The sequence below is a fragment of the Sarcophilus harrisii genome, chromosome 3, assembly GCF_902635505.1.
Source record: "Sarcophilus harrisii chromosome 3, mSarHar1.11, whole genome shotgun sequence".
NCBI lineage: Eukaryota > Metazoa > Chordata > Mammalia > Dasyuromorphia > Dasyuridae > Sarcophilus > Sarcophilus harrisii.
Window position 1 is genome coordinate 415,488,725 of NC_045428.1, and position 18,002 is coordinate 415,506,726.

The 18,002-nt window shown below is 34.6% G+C and overlaps 1 protein-coding gene across 1 annotated transcript in view; it reads left to right on the forward strand.

Annotated features, from left to right (window-relative positions):
• Nucleotides 1–18,002, forward strand: part of ITGB6 (integrin subunit beta 6) — an 81,513-nt gene that overhangs the window by 13,464 nt on the left and 50,047 nt on the right. The window contains exons 6-8 of the mRNA XM_023499233.2: nt 844–1,009; nt 1,617–1,778; nt 6,976–7,071. Coding sequence (XP_023355001.1) covers nt 844–1,009; nt 1,617–1,778; nt 6,976–7,071 — 424 coding nt within the window. The remainder of the gene's footprint in view (nt 1–843; nt 1,010–1,616; nt 1,779–6,975; nt 7,072–18,002) is intronic.

Consider the following 18,002-nt stretch of genomic DNA (forward strand, 5'->3'; position numbering starts at 1 on the left):
TAGTGAGGATAGAGAGGCACAAAGAAATTAAAATGGCTTGGCCAGGGTCACATAGTTAGAGAGTCTGTCAGACAAAACCCAAACCCCTGGTCCCTCTCTACTACACCTCACTCTTTCTACCCTTTACTCTGTATCCTAAGATTATCTTTTGTTTTTAATTCAGTGATTCTTGTAGATATACCGCCTAATAAAATTTGTCCCTCTCCATTTCCAATATGCTGCACATACTATTCCTTTTTCAGAATGCCTTCATCTACCTTGTAACCAGACCAGATGCTGAACAAAATATACTTTTCACATGAAAACTTGTCAGATTAACTGTTACAGGCTCCAATGATTCTCTATTAACTTAGTTCTTCTCTATCTCTGTAGCATAATAATGAGTTGGATAAAGTTTTACATCTCATTTGGGGACAATACTGTCTAATTTGATTTCTGTTTGTCCTTTCTTCCTTTGTAAATTGTAAGATTTCATGTGTTACCTAAAAAGTCTCAGCTTAGTAAAGACCCAGTGAAAGTTAATAATTTGGTTAGAAGTTGCAAAAAATAATTTTCACTCTTACAATTTTTTTGTTGGCTTTATAAGCTGATGTTACATGGAGGGTTCAAATAATAAAGTGTAAACAGTATGGCATAAGATGAAAAATTATGAAAGAGTTGAAATCTACATTTTAAGGAACATCATTGTTAATGACATCAAAGTCACTTAGAACTCTTAATCACAAAATCAGATACTTTTGATAATCAAACATTTCTTAAGGTATTTTTGAGGAAGTTATTCCTAATAAATAAATTATATTCTGATAGATTTTATTTTAGATGTTTTTGCATTTTCTTTTGTAGTAGTGTTCCCCATTTTTGCTTACCTACCTTTGGATTTAAACATATTCTACCACTGACAAGTGATGCAGAAAAGTTCAATGAAATTGTGAAGAAACAGAAAATTTCAGCAAATATTGACACTCCAGAGGGGGGATTTGATGCAATTATGCAAGCTGCTGTTTGTAAGGTAAGATGCCATACTGGATAGTGCTGTTATGATTTCCTCCCAAAATGAAGCTTACACTCTAGAGTGCTTTAAAAAAAAAAAAAGCTAATTCTATTGATTTTTCATTAAAAAAAGGAAAAGAAATGGGTTAAATTTGGGTTAATGGGTTAAAAATGGGTTAAACAAAGCACAAAGAAAATGATGGCAATTTCTTTAAAATGCAAATACATGCTAGAGAAGATTTTTTGCAGTATATTTAACATAATTTTTCATACTGCAAGACCTTAACATTTTTGGTATGGTAATGTTGGAGGAGGGTTGTGGAGAAGATGAAAGGTAAACTATAAATATTATTTTAAAAAATAATCTGCTGCATAAATAACCAGAGTAACCCAAACCACATTTTCTCTTAAAAGAAAATCTTGAAAAATTTTTGAGCAGAGAAATGTTTCACAATGTTCTGTCTTTCTTATATGGCTTTATACTTGGGAGATAGCTGAATGGAAAAAAAAAAATGAAGCAGCTGTAAAGACTTGTCAATTGTCAGCGCTTCTAAGTATAGCTGATCAACATTCAACAGATGCCTATTTGAATCAAACATACCCTGAAATTCTCAATCTAATTATAGGAACAAATTGGGTGGAGGAATGATTCCCTCCATCTTCTTGTGTTTGTGAGTGATGCGGATTCTCATTTTGGAATGGACAGTAAATTGGCCGGAATCGTTATTCCCAATGATGGAGTTTGCCACTTGGACAGCAAGAATGAGTACTCCATGTCAACTGTCCTGGTAACATATTATGTGTTTCATATTAATTTAAGTCTTAAATACACTAGAGAGGATTAAGTATGAGAAATTATAATTAAGAGCAGCTAGAGTCAGGACCTGAATTCAAATATGACTTTAGGCACTTGATATTTCCTAGCTGTGTGACCCCAGGTAAGTTACTTAACCTCAATTGTCTGTGGGAAAAAAAAAAAAAGAAATCAGTCAAACACATCTTCAATGCATTTATGATTTGTTCAGTTCAATGTAGCAAACCTTTAAGTACCTACTCTGATCAAGGCAAAATAGTCGCAGGGGAAAAGTAAAAACTAGCCAGTGTTTGCCCTCAAAAAATGTATACTTTAGTGGAATATTGGAGCTTTTTTTCCTCTATACTTTTGTAAATGATCTGCAAGTCTCATGTGGTAGTCAGTTGGCAAGAATCCTCTCTGAACTTATGGAAGCTGGGTTTTGGATGTAAGAATCAGTTTTTCATGCTACTTGGAAAGCCTTTAGCAGTTTACAGACATAGTCTTTGAGAATTTGGGGTCATTTGCTTATTATGATGAGATTTCAGAGGTAGTACATTATTGGAGAACACTGAAATTAGGTAATATGTGTTACACACCGACTTTGAACTTCGCCTCTAATGACAAGCCATTTTATTGGACTAAATAAAATTAAACTGAATAGGGATAAAAAAATGAAAAGTCCTTCCCTTGTGAGTTCAGTTTTTTAAATCATTTTTTATTTTTCCAAATACATGCAAAGATATCTTTCAAAATTTACCTTTGCAAAACTTTGTGTTCCAAATTTTTCTCCCTCCCTTTTCTCTTCCCCACCTCCTCTAGATGAAGCAATTTGATGTAGGTTAAACATTTAATTCTTCTAAACATATTTCCATATTCCTTATGCTGTGCCAGAAAAATCAGTTCAAAAGAGAAAAAATGCATAAGAAAAAAAAACAAGCAAACAACAACAAGAACACCAACGATAGAAGCGCACCTCCTTGTCCTTGCTCACCTCAAATCTGGATCCAGGAGGTCAGGTTGTTAGTGGAACCTTGGAGATCATTTAAGTTCCACTCCATTGTAATCCCAATTTGTCCTAGCCTTTCATAGAGTCCCCTGTCTGAAACCAATTTAGGATTGCAAAGAATCATCTCTTTTTTTCTGAATTTGAATATTAATGAGAGCAAACAATTATGATACACTTTAATGCTACAAAGCACTTTACATCATTACACATAACTCCACAGAGAAGATTGTCCATTTTATGAATGAGGACACAGAGTCAGAGAGATTGTTATTTGTTCAAAGATACATAATGAATGACATGAATGGAATTTAAACCTTCATCTTCAGAGTCTAATATTCTTTCTACTAATCTGCCATGAAATGAAGAGTAAGGCATTCATAAACCCAGTGTTAATTCAAAATGGTATCCAATAATCCATATTTTTAAAACAAGATATTTCTTGTACCATAAAGTCCATGTAAAAACATTGTTTGTAAAGCATGCTCCCATTTGTCAGATGACAAAACAGACAGAGCTATTAAACAACATCTTTACAATTAAAAAGCCAGTTAATTGTTTTCTCTGGGAGTAGAACCCAAGCCTTTTAAATCCCAGCTTCAATTATATTCATTAGCCAACATTATGCATATAAGCACCAGATTGTGATGTGTTGCGACTGAGAGAATACTCATAAGATAATGAATTCATTAAAATTGAAACACTGGAGTATAGTGTTTTTAAACTATTATATATATATATATATATATATATATACATACATATATAGTTTTTAACTGTTAATATAGGGCAAATTAAAATTTGTCAGGATGGATATTTTCTCCTGATTGTGACTAAGAATAATGTAAATTTCTAAATATTTTCTATCTTCTATCCTCCCCTTTTTAATAGCAATCCAATATTTAATCATATAATTTATATAAGTAAATTACAATGAATGCAATTTAACAAATAAATATTAATTACCTACTGCGTGCTGGGCCTTGGAGACATATGACAAAAACAAAATGGCCCCAGCTATCATGGACTTATATTCTACTGAATGAGAAATCTAAGGGATGATTTATTGCCTTGTTATTGCTTAGATGTTTTGTCTCAGTGCCCATATGTATTGTAGCAAATACTTCAAAAATAATAAGAACAGAGGGAGATAGCACCCACCACCTAATCACAGCACTTCTCTTATAATAAATACTCAATAAATTTTTGTAGAATGGATGTTAAATAAATCACCACAGACTAACATAATTCCTGTATCATCAATCAAAGAAAGGTCAAACTAATATTTATTCCACTCTCTCAAACTGAGAAACAGAATAAGGAGAACAAAAGATATTTGGCTACTTTCACATCTCTTTCCAATGTGTTCTGTTCTCCTTGTCCTTTCTGTACATAATTTTCCCCTGATTCAATGTTTACCAAATCGGGCTCTGCAGAACTAGGGCTTTCCATGTCATACAAATGTCAGTGCTAGTGACATTTTCCCTTCAAAAAAAAGAAAAGTAAAATTGTGTACATATCAAAAATACCTTTTCATACCAAATTTTCAGTATGCAATAGCCATCTTCCTCTGCTTTGATATAGAATTTCCCCAACCCTCTTTCATTCCAACAGTTTTTCATACCTCTCAGTCCTAAGACCTACATTTGTGCATTATTGTTGTATCTCAAACTCCAGAGTAGTTAGCTGCTAAATCAGACTGGTACTACCTCTCCTTGAAACCTTTTTTTCCCTACCCCTAAACTTATTCCCTTTTATGTGATCTTTCCCTCAAATTTCTCATCAAAATTTCTTTCTACCTTTCTTTTGCATATATCTGACTGAGAGGCAACATGGCATAGTGGATAAAATGCTGGACTTCCTGAGTTCAAATCCTCCTTCAGATAAATAGATGTGTGAACTTAGATAAGTTCTCTCTAAGTCTCAGTCCTTATTTTTAAAATGAAGGGGTTGTACTAGAAGACCTCTAAGAATTCTTTCAACTCTAAATTTATGATATTGTGGTCTTTTTTTCATAGTAATTCTTGTGTGTTTAGATAGATGATAGATAGATACATAGATAAATAGCCTTTTCTCCATTACTAATAAGAATTTACTAATCATCTACTATATATCAATCACTGAAGACAGCCAAATAAAATAGAACCTATCCTCAAGGTACTTATAATCTATTGGAAGAAATAGCATGTACATATATAAGTATATATAGAACCAATACCAAGTAACTGGAAGGGGTGAGGGAAAACACTAGCAACTAAGGGGATGAATAAAAAAAAAACATGTAAAACTTGTCTTATCATCTGAGCTTTAATGAAAACTAGAGGTTCTAAGAAGTAGAAATTAAAAGGGAGTACATTGAAGAAAAGCAGTCTGTTCTTTATCCAGAAAAAAGAGATGGAGTATCATTTATTAAATATCTATGGTGTGCACACCATTGTACTAGTCACTCAGACTATAATAACAAAAAATGAAGTGATACCTTCCCTCAGAGTTTATATTTTAACATGAGAATAAAACATGTATACAACTATATAATACAAAATATATAGGAAATGATAGAAAATTATTTCAAAGAGTTCTAATAACTGGTGGGAGGAGAAAGATCAGGCAAAACTTTAAAGGAGGTGCTGCTTGAGTTGTTTTTTGTAGAAAGTTAGGGCTCCCAAGACTCAGTCAGAGGGAATCACTTGTTCAATGTTAGAAAGGTAAAGGACCATACAGCAGAAGTTAATTGGGGAAAAAACCATCTGGCCAATTGGACTATGATGGAAAATGCAGGAAAGAAAGTCGTTCAGGACATTTTAGGTTTCAGAAGGTAAAAGGAAGATATACATTCTGAGTGAATGAAGATGGCATAAATTTATGTTATGAGAGATTTAGGGAAACCATGTGAATTTGCTTTTACATCATTTACTACCTCTTAATGCTTCTAATTAAATGAACACACAAACACACACACACACACACACACACACACACACACGTTGTCAGATTTTTATTTCCAGGTAATAACCTGAGCATTTCAGGCAAAGATAAAACAAAACTCAATATGTTTGCATTTGCAATTAATCCATGTCTAAAATAAGATCTTTAGCCTGAAATAGCCAAGAAAAGTTTGGAACATGTGATCATAGCAGATATTTGTCACTGTGCAAGTGGCTTATTTAATTTGGTTTTCTATTCTAAAATGACATGAGCTATTCTCATTTACCTTTATGGGCATTATTCATCCATTTCAATCCTTTATTAGCTTTTCTTCTTTATATTCATTTTCAAATAGCATCCTGACAGGGTTCCAAGAAAAATCCCTTCCCTCCCAACCTTGAGGAATCATTAGGCTTGGCTTGAAAAAAAAAACAACAATTGAAAAAGACTTTTTAATTGAAAAAGATTTGCTAATGAATATCAATAGCTTTTTAAAAAATTAATAATAGTAAAAGAAAAATATGCCCCATTTCCTGGAAATGTGCTTGTAACTACAACACAGAATTGTACTGCTGGAGCCCTATAAAGAATAGCAGAATCACACATAAAAGCAAAATCTTGACATTAGGAAAGGCAAATTTTCTCGGCCTATGAAAGAGTACAGTGAACATGTCACATGAGGTGGGGCAAAGAAAGCACTATTTTATTTCCTTGTCCAGCTGTCTCTGCCTGGATCTTCACCATTCCACCCTTTCTCAGATAGTTTCAGGCTTATGAGATCCCTCCAGCTGTGCCACTCCCCATAGCTACCTCCCCCTGAACAGCATTCTTCCTTTCCTGCCAAATGGCACTTAAGGGAATGTTTTCTACTTTGAAAATACCACTCAAGGGTCACTTCTACCACAAACCTTTTCTTATTTTCTAATTAAATGTTGTGACCCACTGAAGAAAAAAACAAAATGCAAGGGCCTTTGAAAAGGGTTTTTTTTTTTTAAAGAAATTTAAAAGTTTTAATAGTCAAACATTCATTACTGAGTTATTAGCCAAAGAAAGCAAACATAGTATATTTATATATTTATAGTGAGAGGTATAATGATTAGAACAAGCACATTATACATGCTTAATAAATGTTAATTGATTGATTGATTGTGAGAATTCTCAATTCTAAATGATTCTTATCAAAACTTTCCAAATCAGTCTTATTTATATTCCATACTACCATTTTACATGAATTCAGTTTAAATTTTTGTATTCTTTCCAGGAATATCCAACAATTGGACAACTTATAGAAAAATTGGTGCAAAATAATGTTTTATTGATCTTTGCAGTGACAAAGGAGCAAGTTCATTTATATGAGGTAAGAAAGCTTCACTCTGGGGAATTCCTTCAGGGAGGTGTTATGCCTCATAGTCTAGCATTAACTCTGAGTTTCACACATGGAAAGGCAATTAGATAATCATTAACACAAAAAAATACACTAGGAACTTTATGAAATAGGGCAGAGAGTGTGGAAAGGAGAAACAGGAATGATGGGGGTTGGAGCATTCATCAGAATAGGCCTATGTTATTGTTACTCAAGTTAGGAGAAAATTTGAGGCTGAGCCACAGGAAAGGAAGAAAAATGAGATTATCTTTCCCTTGAAATTTCCCTCTGTTTTTCTTTTGACATGGATTGGGGAGTGGAGTGGGAGCTGACTGAAAGGCAAAATAGATACAAAAAAGGTGGAAAGTTTCAGGACATAGGGCACATAGAGAATTCTTACACTGCCTCAAGAATAACAACCAAAAAACCCTGCAAATCTTCAGTTAAAGTGTAGCATTTATAAATAGTAAATTTACTTGAATTAAATATGTAGGGAAGAGGGTGGGGAGTGTTAAGGGTGTTGCCTTACAAACATTTTTTTTGATTCTTGTAGAGGCAGGTAGGTAGTGCCACATGCAATAACTTGGCAGGCCATTCAGGGAGAACTGAATCCAAATCCAGTCTCAGATATTTTAGTAGCTGAGTGACCCTGGATAAGTCATTTTATATCTTAGTCTATTTCTTCAACTTTAAAATGGGAATGATAATTATAGCATCTATCTCTTAGTGTTGTTGTGAAGATCAAATACATAAAGAGCTTTGCAGGTTGTCTGGAACAAAGTAGGCACTTAATAAATGCTTATTTGCTTCCTCCTGACATTTTTTTTTGTAAATCAATTACACACACATGAATACACACACACACACACACACACACACACACACATGACCAAATGGGTCAGAGAATTGAGGCAATTAGGCATTTAATTCAGCTCCCTTCCTCCACATATTCATCCTCTCACCCAAACTAAATTAGCTGAGTTTGCAATTCAGCTTTAGGATTGAATTACCAGATAATTGTTTTCACTCTACTCGTCACTGTTCTCTGACTGCAAAGCTGTAAAAAGCCTATTTCATAGAAGCCTAAAAAAACTATTGGACAGGAGGCTCCAATATGTACTGCTCATAAATATTCTGCCCCAAATCTGCCCCCTTTTGCAAAATGTTTTTTTTTATTTATTTAACACAGGCTTAGAAAGATCTGTGGTCAAAGAAGCTTTGGTCAAGTTATCCATGATGAAAATAGAGAAACTGATTTTCTTTGGGTTTTGTTTTGTTTTTTCATTCATGTGGAGAGAAGGGCATAATGGATCAAAGATCAACTCTGGAGTAAGAATAATCAGGGTTCAAGATATAGATCACTCGCTAACTTTATAGAGTTTTGGAAATGTTGACCTTATTTAACATGAGCTTCAAATTAAATTGTAACTCATTGTTTAGCCCAAAGCCACCCCCAAACTTATGACAAGTTCTGCAGAGTGAAACCAGGTCAAGATCTGATCTTGTATTCATGAGATGACAGTAGTGAATTCCAAGGTGAGACTGCCTCTTTTTGTAAACTAAGGAAGTCCCCTGTCAGAATACATGTTCTGAGGAGGCTTTGTTCCTTTTTAGAATCATATGGCATCACCTGATCTAGCCATTTTCTTAATGCTTTTTAATGTGTGATAGTTGTTTCAGTGCTTTAAGTGGTAGAATTGCGGTCAAGATAAAAATACCCTCCAATACAATAGTGGGTCTATTCTTCCTTTGATCCTTAGGGCTAAGTCAGGGGGAGATCCAAGTAGAGACTGAAGTTCCTATAACAGCAGGGGCTCGTGTTTAGAATGGGGGAAGTTGCACAAAGACTTTTCTCAAGGAGCAGTCAGGAGAATATGATCAACGACCCGAACACTGAATTCCCAAGCCTACTTTTTTAATGGTCTTTAAAAAAAACTACCTAGCCTTTTCTATACCTCCTCATGAGTGCTATTTAAAAAAAAAAAAAAAGGAAGTGGTGATAAGAGGGGTTGAAATGAAAAATGACTAAAAGGCAACAAAGGAAGCTGAAGATATCCAATGGAACTTCTTTCCCAGGGGTAAAGAGAAATAGCATGTTTGATGAAAAGATGGAAGTTCAAGATCCCTAAATTAAGAGCAGGCATTTTTCTTTCTTCTCACCACACTATAATCTTAAAATCATTAAATTAAAATCACAGAGGAAGCCATCAAGTGCAAGGCAACATGGTTCTTATCTTACAAATGAAGCAACTAAGGCCCAGGAACATGAGTGCTTGGCCAAGGGCAAAAAAGGGAATAGGTGTCAGAAGTGGGATTTGAACATAGAGCCTCTGACTCCCAAGCAGGTCCTTTTTCTATTGTGTCTGGATAGAGAGAATTTGCCTTTAGTTTCTTGGGGTCCTTTGGCTGTCACCAAATTAAAGGAGACAGTCACAGCTGAGTACCAGTTCATGGGCAATGAGAAAATAACTAAAATAAGGATGTATTATAAGATTACATTTGGGATTTCTCTGACCGGTTACTGAACCATTTTTGCTGGTCTGTTTGAGAGAACAATTTGTCTCAGTTTAAATACAGTGCTGGTCTATAGGCCAGGCACAACATTGCACTAAATAACCTGCATAGGAACATAAAAAAGCTGATATCCCATTTTGATGATAAAGAAAACTGCAAATGGGCCCAAGATGGCTTAAATCTCCTTAAAAGGAACCCTGTGAACAAAGCATATCACCTGATAACTGATAACTTTGATATGAAGAAAATAAACTACTGATGAATTAGTGAAAACTGAAACCCTTGATAAGAATAAAGTAAACCAATTGAATGAGTAAATTTAATGGAAATTACTGAAGGAAAGTTACTTATAAAAGTAGAAGATTGCAAAATTGCATGCTTTCTTAGCTTCAATAGCAGAAAGAAAACATGCTGGGGAGGGGGGCGCTATAAGAGGGGATGGGACCAAACCTGTTATTTCACTGGCATAGGGAACTTTTTTTGAGGAAACTTCAAAATATTCTTGTGGCCTTACATTCTTGGACAGATACATGAGGCAATAGGAAGTCAAATATTTTACCCAAGGTCACGTATTTAGTATGTTTTAGATGTGGGACATGAAGTCAGGTCTTCTTGATTCTCAGGTTAACTTTCCATCCAATTTGCTTCTCAGTTAGATGCACACCACTCTCAGCAAATATAGTTTACAGTTATATTAAAGGACCTTGGACATCATTTAGCCCAGAGGTTTTTAACATTTACAGATGAAGAAAATAAGACCAAAGAAATGAAACACGGAAGAAAGGAAGGAAAGAGGGAGGGAAAGGAAGGAGGGAGGGAGGGAGGAAAAAAGGAAAGAAAGAGAGGGGAGGGGGGAGGAGGGTTAAGGAAGGAAGGAAGGAAAACAATGAAAAGAGATTCTTTTAAAAATTTAAACATCACTTCATAGCCTGACTTTCTGATTTTGAGCTAGCCTTGTTTTTGAACAATAAATGCACATATTGTGTGTAGTTTATACTTGAAATGTTTTAAATTTGAGGAAGCAGTGAGGTAGCACAATGGATAGAGCATTGGGCCTGGAATCAGGAAGACCTGAGTTTAAATTCAGACAATTAATTAACTATGTGTAACCTTGAACAAGTCACCTAATCCTGTTTGTCTCAGTTTCCTCATCTATAAAATGAGATGGAAAGGAAAATGGCAAACTACTTTAGTATATTTGCCAAGAAAATATGACTGAAATGACTAAACAACAAGTACCTGCCAGCACCTGCGTTTTGTTGACACGGCATCCAAAAACCTATGTTTACCTATGTGTCTCAATGAGGTATCATAATAGGACCTCCATGAAATTCTTAGTTTAATAAAATATCAAATAATGATATAATTAAAATTTTAAAAGCTATTCCAAAAGTTTTAGTGCAATTTTAAGTTATTTAAGTTTTGAATTGTATTAAGAATTTTGGGAGACATTGTATAATATATAATTGTAATATGATAGTATATAGCATATCCCATTATCATGTAATTATCAGATATCACATGTATTATACGTGGAACCTATTCTTTGCCAAATAGATTGCTTTTCATAAATTTATTGTTATTTTGTTTCTTATTTATCCAATTACAGAGATAAGAATACTTCATAGACTAAGTAATTTTAAGTTGATTAGATTCTAAACCACTTAATACCAGTCAGACTCTCTCTTAGGGCAAATCTGGCTCCTAAATCTTGGGAGGGTATTCTATAATGTTCATCTATTGCCAGTAGTAAGTTTTCATTATTTTTCAGATGGGTCCTAAAGTATTAGAGTATAATTCTCAGGCATTCAGCGGTTGCTTATAACACATAAGAATTCACATGCACAAAACTTTTGGTTTTCTCCTTTCTTCTTCATGTTCATCAAATCAGCATTTATTTCACTATTCACCAGAAGCAAAGAGGAGCAAAATACAAATTAGTTTATTTTGGTAACTTTTAGCAACTCCTATTTTTAAAAATAACAGAATGATGGAAAAGCTCAACAATAGTGACTCAAATGCCAGTTAATAACATAATAATGAGCATTTATAGCTCCTATATGCCAGGCATGATGTTAAAAACTTTACAAATATTATTTGATCATCACAACAATCTTTGGAGATGGGCACTATTATTATCCTCATTTGGTTGTAATGATGATTTCACTGATTTAGGGAACAGAAGACCAGGGTTCTCCTCTAGGCTCCACTATTAATTAGAATGGTTTCTTCAGTCATTGTAGAATGAATGCCAGACTTAGAGTTAAGAATTGTATTTGGGATTCCACCTCATATGTTTACTAGTTTCATGACCCTGCACAAGTCCATAAATCACTCTCAACCCCAATTTCTTCCCCTGAGAAATAGGAATAATAGCATAGTCTTATTGAGATGATTAAAGAAGTTAGTCATATAAAATACTTTGCACATCTTAAAATGATATAAAATATTGCTTGTTACTGTCATTATCATCATTTATTAAATATCTACATAGTTCTAGTGGAAAAACAACAATATAGGTTCAAAGAGTTTACATTCTAGCAGAGGGTCACAAATAAATAACATATTTTTGGAGGAGACTGAAAGTGAACAGGCACTAATCCTTAGGAAATAAGAAAAAAGGTTTCAAATAGAAGGTAGCATCTGAGCTCAGCCTTAAAGGAAGGTAATGATCAGAATAGAGATAAAAAGGACATTCAGTACATATATTCTCCCATTCAATAACAGAGAAGCACTAGATGCAGTACCCCAGATTGGGTTAGAGCATAGAATATATGAAAGGGATAAGTCTGGCTGAATCATAAGAACCAGACTGAAAGTCTTAAAATGTCAAACTGAAGATTTTGTATTTTATTCTACTAAAAAAATAAGAGGGTTGTTGAAGATTCTCATATAGAGACACAGTCAGTGATGTGCTGGAGCCAGGTCAGACTGTTTCAGGAGCCAATTGTAAAGTTTTCTTTGGGAACACTGACACTTTGGAAATTTATAAATGCTACAAATCAAACTTATGTTTTGTTGATTGTCTAGACTAATGAAAGTAAAAAAGAAAACATGAGTAATATGGAGTAAACGTAAAAGTATAAACTATAACATATTTACCATATTAGATTATATGCTGTCTTGGGGAAAAAGCAGGTGAGGGAGGGAGAAAAATTTGAACACCAAGTCTTACAAAAATGAATGTTGAAAACTATCTTTACATTTATTTAGAAAAGAATATTATTGAAAAAAATTTTAAAAAGAAAAAATAGTAAAAAATAAAAGCATGGACCATATTTATTTCCTTCCATCCAAGCTAATTAAATAATTATCAGAACTCTCCTGAATGTGATATGTTCATATCTATACTTTAGGATGATTGTTTTAGCTACTGTATGGAGAGTGGGTTGGACTTTGGGCAAGGCAATTCATCTCTTTAGGCTTTGGTTTCTTCATCTGTAAAATGAGGAATTTGAATTGCTTTCTGAGATTCCTTCCAGCTCTCATATTTTCTGAGATTGAGAATTTCCTGTGGCTTTCAGTTATCTCTGGACAGCTAGTAAAGAATAATTGACTATCATATAATTCATTCTTTAGCATGACCTAGGAAGTTGTTTTCCCCCTTAAATATGTATTTTCAAATAACAATGATATTTCAATTTTCAATTCTTGATAGGAAATAAAATCATCTAAGAGTAAATGAGCCAACTTTCCAGAATATGGAAAGTTTCTATCTAGCCTGATAAATTATACTTGCTTCAAGTATGATGTAAAGGGATCTTGACAGCCATAGTTGAAGCTATCTGGGAACAAAGGGTGTAATGAGAGCCAGCTGCCTTCTATTTCTCCATTAAAGCAATAATTCTCTCCAAAAGAGAGAATTTGAAAATAAAACTCATGCCCTCTGATTACAAGGGCAGAGTGGTTTGACTCATGTTGCTTCTTAAAAGACAATGAATCAGTCCAATCAATGTTATCCAGTAGTTCTAACAATGAAATGTCACTAGTACTTATCCCTTGGATTATATATAGCACTTTTCCTCTGGAGCGCAATGTCCCATAATCCACTTTTTAAAAGCTGCAGGAAAAAATGAGCAGACAATCAGTTGGGTCCCATCAAAAAAACAAAAACAAAAACAAAAAAAAACCAAAAAACCTATAATGGTTGATGTGAGTAAAGGGCCTGTATTCTATAAAAATTCCACATACTAATTTACTGTGAATTCCATAATTCACAAATCCAGAAACAAGATGTGCTTTACCTCTAGGCATAACTACCTCTCAAACAGCCCCTAAAATGCAAATGTTTCCCCAATGTAAATGGAGAAAGCACTTCAAGGGGTGCTGGGTTGTAAGGGAGATATTTTGCTACATTTTGCTTTGTGGCCCAGAATTTCAGCTTTTATTACTATATTAACCTTTCCACTACTGCTTTCTTGGTTGAAAGAGGGCACATAAAGCCAGCAAATGAATCAGTCAGCAGATATTGTTAAGGTTATAATTTTAGGTACTAAATTTTAGAGCTGGAAAGGAAGGGAACCTTAAAGAATATCTGGCTTACTTCCTCTCATTTACAGATTTGGAAACATAGGCCTAAAGAAATAAAATGAATGCTTCTAGGCCACACAACTTGTTAATGGCAGAGCTAGACCTGGAATTCAGGTCTTTTGACTCCAAGTTCAGAGCTCTTTCCATTACCTGGTACTGCCTCTGGCTACAGAATAACACATTCATTTATTAATTTCTATTAATGGTTGTAATCAAGGCAGAGCTTCGTTCATGAATTCTTTCATTTAATAAGCATTTTCTAAACATCATCCTCTTGCTTAACTAAGTCTAGGAGTGCACATGTAAACAAAAGAACAATTATTGCATTTAATTATTATTCTTCACTTCCTTGGCCATTACCCAGGAATAATTCTGGCACATGCATTTCTCTAAAGAGAATGCATAATGCCTCGTACATTGTTATTTTTCAGTCATTTCAATTTTGTTCGACAATTTGTGACTGTGGACCTCTGAACACGGGGTTCTCTTAGCAAAGTTATTGGAGTGGTTTAGCATGTTCTGCTGCAGTAGCAAACAGTGAGACTTGCCCAAAGTCACACAGCTAGGAAGTGTTTGGAGGTAGATTTGAACTCAGATTTTTCTGACTCCCTCTGTTGAGTGCTCTGTCCATCATACCACATAGCTGTCTTGCCCAAGGAGGTGTTAAATTAATAAAGGCTTTTGAATATCTTCCATACCATATCATTTCCGTGCTGTTTTCTTGTATTCATGAAGTACTGTCTACATATGTGAAATTTTGGTACTCTTTATGCTTAAGTATGTTGGGTCCTGAAGTATTAGAGTATAATTTCAATTTTTTTTTAGAAATTGATAAACTACTGCCTGTTAGAATTTGTACTTACTTCCCTGAAAGTTCTGAATGGTATATAGGGGGTGCCCCAAAAGTGCTTAATAGCTTTAAAGTGAATCTAAATTAATTTTGTCCTAAAATGGTTTTTAATCATCACAACATTTCTTCCTTTGATAATCAATGAATGTCATGTGGAAGTGACTCTAGTATTTGAAAACTTTTTGTGTAGATGGCAAACTTTGGTACATCCTACCAGTGGATCAAATACCATAGTGCATGGTTGTTGTCCTAGAACCAGACTAATTAAATACAAAGAAAGAAAGTTACCAAATAATAATTGTTTTGGTCAATAGAAAGAACTCTTTATTGTGCCATGACTGATTTGAAAGGACCACCCTCATCAATGATCAGATCACTGGAAATATTCATTAAGAAGATGTGGCTAAGTACATATCTATATTTATATATATATGTATGTATACAATACACACATCTACATATATATACACATATATATTTATACTCTGTGTTTATGTGTGTATGTATGTTCAGTAAATCCTTCTTGATCAATTAATGAAACTGTGGAGGTACAAAGATTCTTTTAAGTAAACGGCAAAATCAAGATTAGAAAGGAAGAAGAGAAGGGAAAGAATGTATTAAGTATCTACTATGTGCCAGGAATTATATTAAGTTTATAAATATTATCTCATTGACTCTCACAATAAGTGCTATTGAAGAAACTGAGGTAGATTAAGTTATTGCCTGAGAATCATGCAACTAATAACCATCCAAGGCTGTATTTGAATTGGCTCTTCTTTATTCCAGGTCCAACAATCTATTCAACACACTATCTAGAAGCTAAATGAACCCATGTGAATATAAATTTTGCTCTAAATTCTTTTACATGCCAGTCTCTTTGGATCTACCTATTTCCTTGGTATCAAATGAACAGATTAATTTACTAATGAATCCATAGTTCAACTTATTGTTTTGAAAAATTGCTTCTTGGATGTCATTCACCACAAGCTAAAAAAATATTACATTCAGTTACATTCAAGCTCTGATATCTTCCATTTCCCTAACTTCTTATTTCTTAGGACCATAGATTTAGAAGGAAATTGAATGTCAAAGACCATCTAGTCCAATACCATCATTTTTACAGATTAGGAAATTAAAGAGTTATAATGATTTGCCCAACATCATCTGACTAGTGAGTTGATAGGCAAAACCAGGAATAGAAGTCAGGGCCTTGTATTCCAAATCTGGCACTCTTTTTTACCCCACTATCAGCCATCTGCCAAGTACCTTTTCTTGCCTCCCCTAATCCTGGGGCAAAAGGGACGTGTAAGGAGGATAAAATAAAGCTGACTACTTAAAAGTTCTCTTTTTGTATTGTCCATTGATAAGACAAAAATAATGTCATCAACTTTAAAATTGAGGATACAATAAGAGCACAGACCATTAGTGTAAAACTGAGCTACATACCAATGAGTCAATGTGAACTAAGCTTTGGGATTGGGTTGGGAGTTACATTTCTTGACATATATCTTCAAATAACTTCTATTAATAGCTTTCCTGTCTCTTTCCCATGCTTCTTATATGATGTTGACTCCAAAGTCTGTATCTAAGCTTTCCTGGAGCCTCAAAATGCTAAGGGTCATTAAATTACCATTGTTTTACTTCATTAAGGGCAACATGACAACACACTTCTGTTCAGATTAGTTACCTCTATCCCCTTAGGACTTTATGTATATTAACTGTTAGGTTCTAGGCCTGATGATCTGAAAACATACCCCGATCATAATTTCTAGAGAAGGACATGGGCAATAGTAGCACCAGATGGTCAGGTATGCTTTATGATCTGAAATGTTGTAGAAAGGAAGGAAACAAGCTTTGAAGCACCTATAATTTACCATGTGCAATGCTGAGCACTTGACAAATATTTACTCATTTGTTCTTCACAACCACCTTAGGACATAGGTGTTATTATTATTCTCATTTTACAGTTGAGGAATTTGAGGCAGAGATTAAGTAGCTTGCCCAGGTCACATGATTTGTATCGTAGGTCACATATGAACTCAGATTTTCCGACTCCAGGCCCACTCTCTCACTTTACTACCATATTATTTTGTATTTGGCACCTGGTGGAATCAAGGAATATCCCCATGAATGATAGCACAAAGCTATTTGAGTATGCAAGGGGCAACTGCCCTGACTCGGTTGCTAACAAGAGATTCATAGATAAGAGATATTAGAGCTGAAAAGGAATTTAGAGGTCATCTAATCTAATCCCTTCAGTTTACAGAGGAAGAATATGAAGCCCAGAGAAATTAAGAATTTCCCCAAAGTCATACAGGTCATGACAAAGGCAGGATTGAAACCCAGGACCTCTGAGTCAGAGTCAATTTTGGGACATGCTTCAACTACTATCGGAGATGCCAAAAGATATTCCACAGATCAGTGCAAGGTCTTTTAGGTCATTAGATCCTGAATGGTTGCGCAAGGAAGCAATTTTTAGAAAAAAATTAAAGCTGCTTCAGATCAAAAGCAATTTGTAAGATTTTCATTTTCCTGTAGTTGCTGTCATTGCTAGAATAAGCCAAAACAAAACAGCAGCTGCACAAAATCTCCCCCAGTGACATTTGGAAGGCAAATCCTCCAGTTAAGAAACAATCAACTTTCCTGTGGCCCAGCCTAGACCTTCACCCCATGAGACAGCAGGAAAGGATACAGTAAAGTAGGAGCTTTGTTGTATAATTAAAATTGGTAAAGGCATCAGGCTTCAGATACAATGTTACCAGAATTATAGTATCAAAGAAATGGGAGGGACCTCGGCAACCGGCTGATCCAAGTCATACCAAGAAGGAATCCCCACTACAACACACCAACATGTGGATGAACTGCCTCTAACAGGATAAACCCAGAGCAAAATTCCCAACCTTTATTTTCCTAGTTACCACAACCCTCCTTGGGTTAATCAATCAACAAGCATTAATTAAGCATTTGCCCCGTGCTGTGCTAAAACAGGGAGGCAAAAATGACTTCTGCCCTCAAAGAGTTTATACTTCAA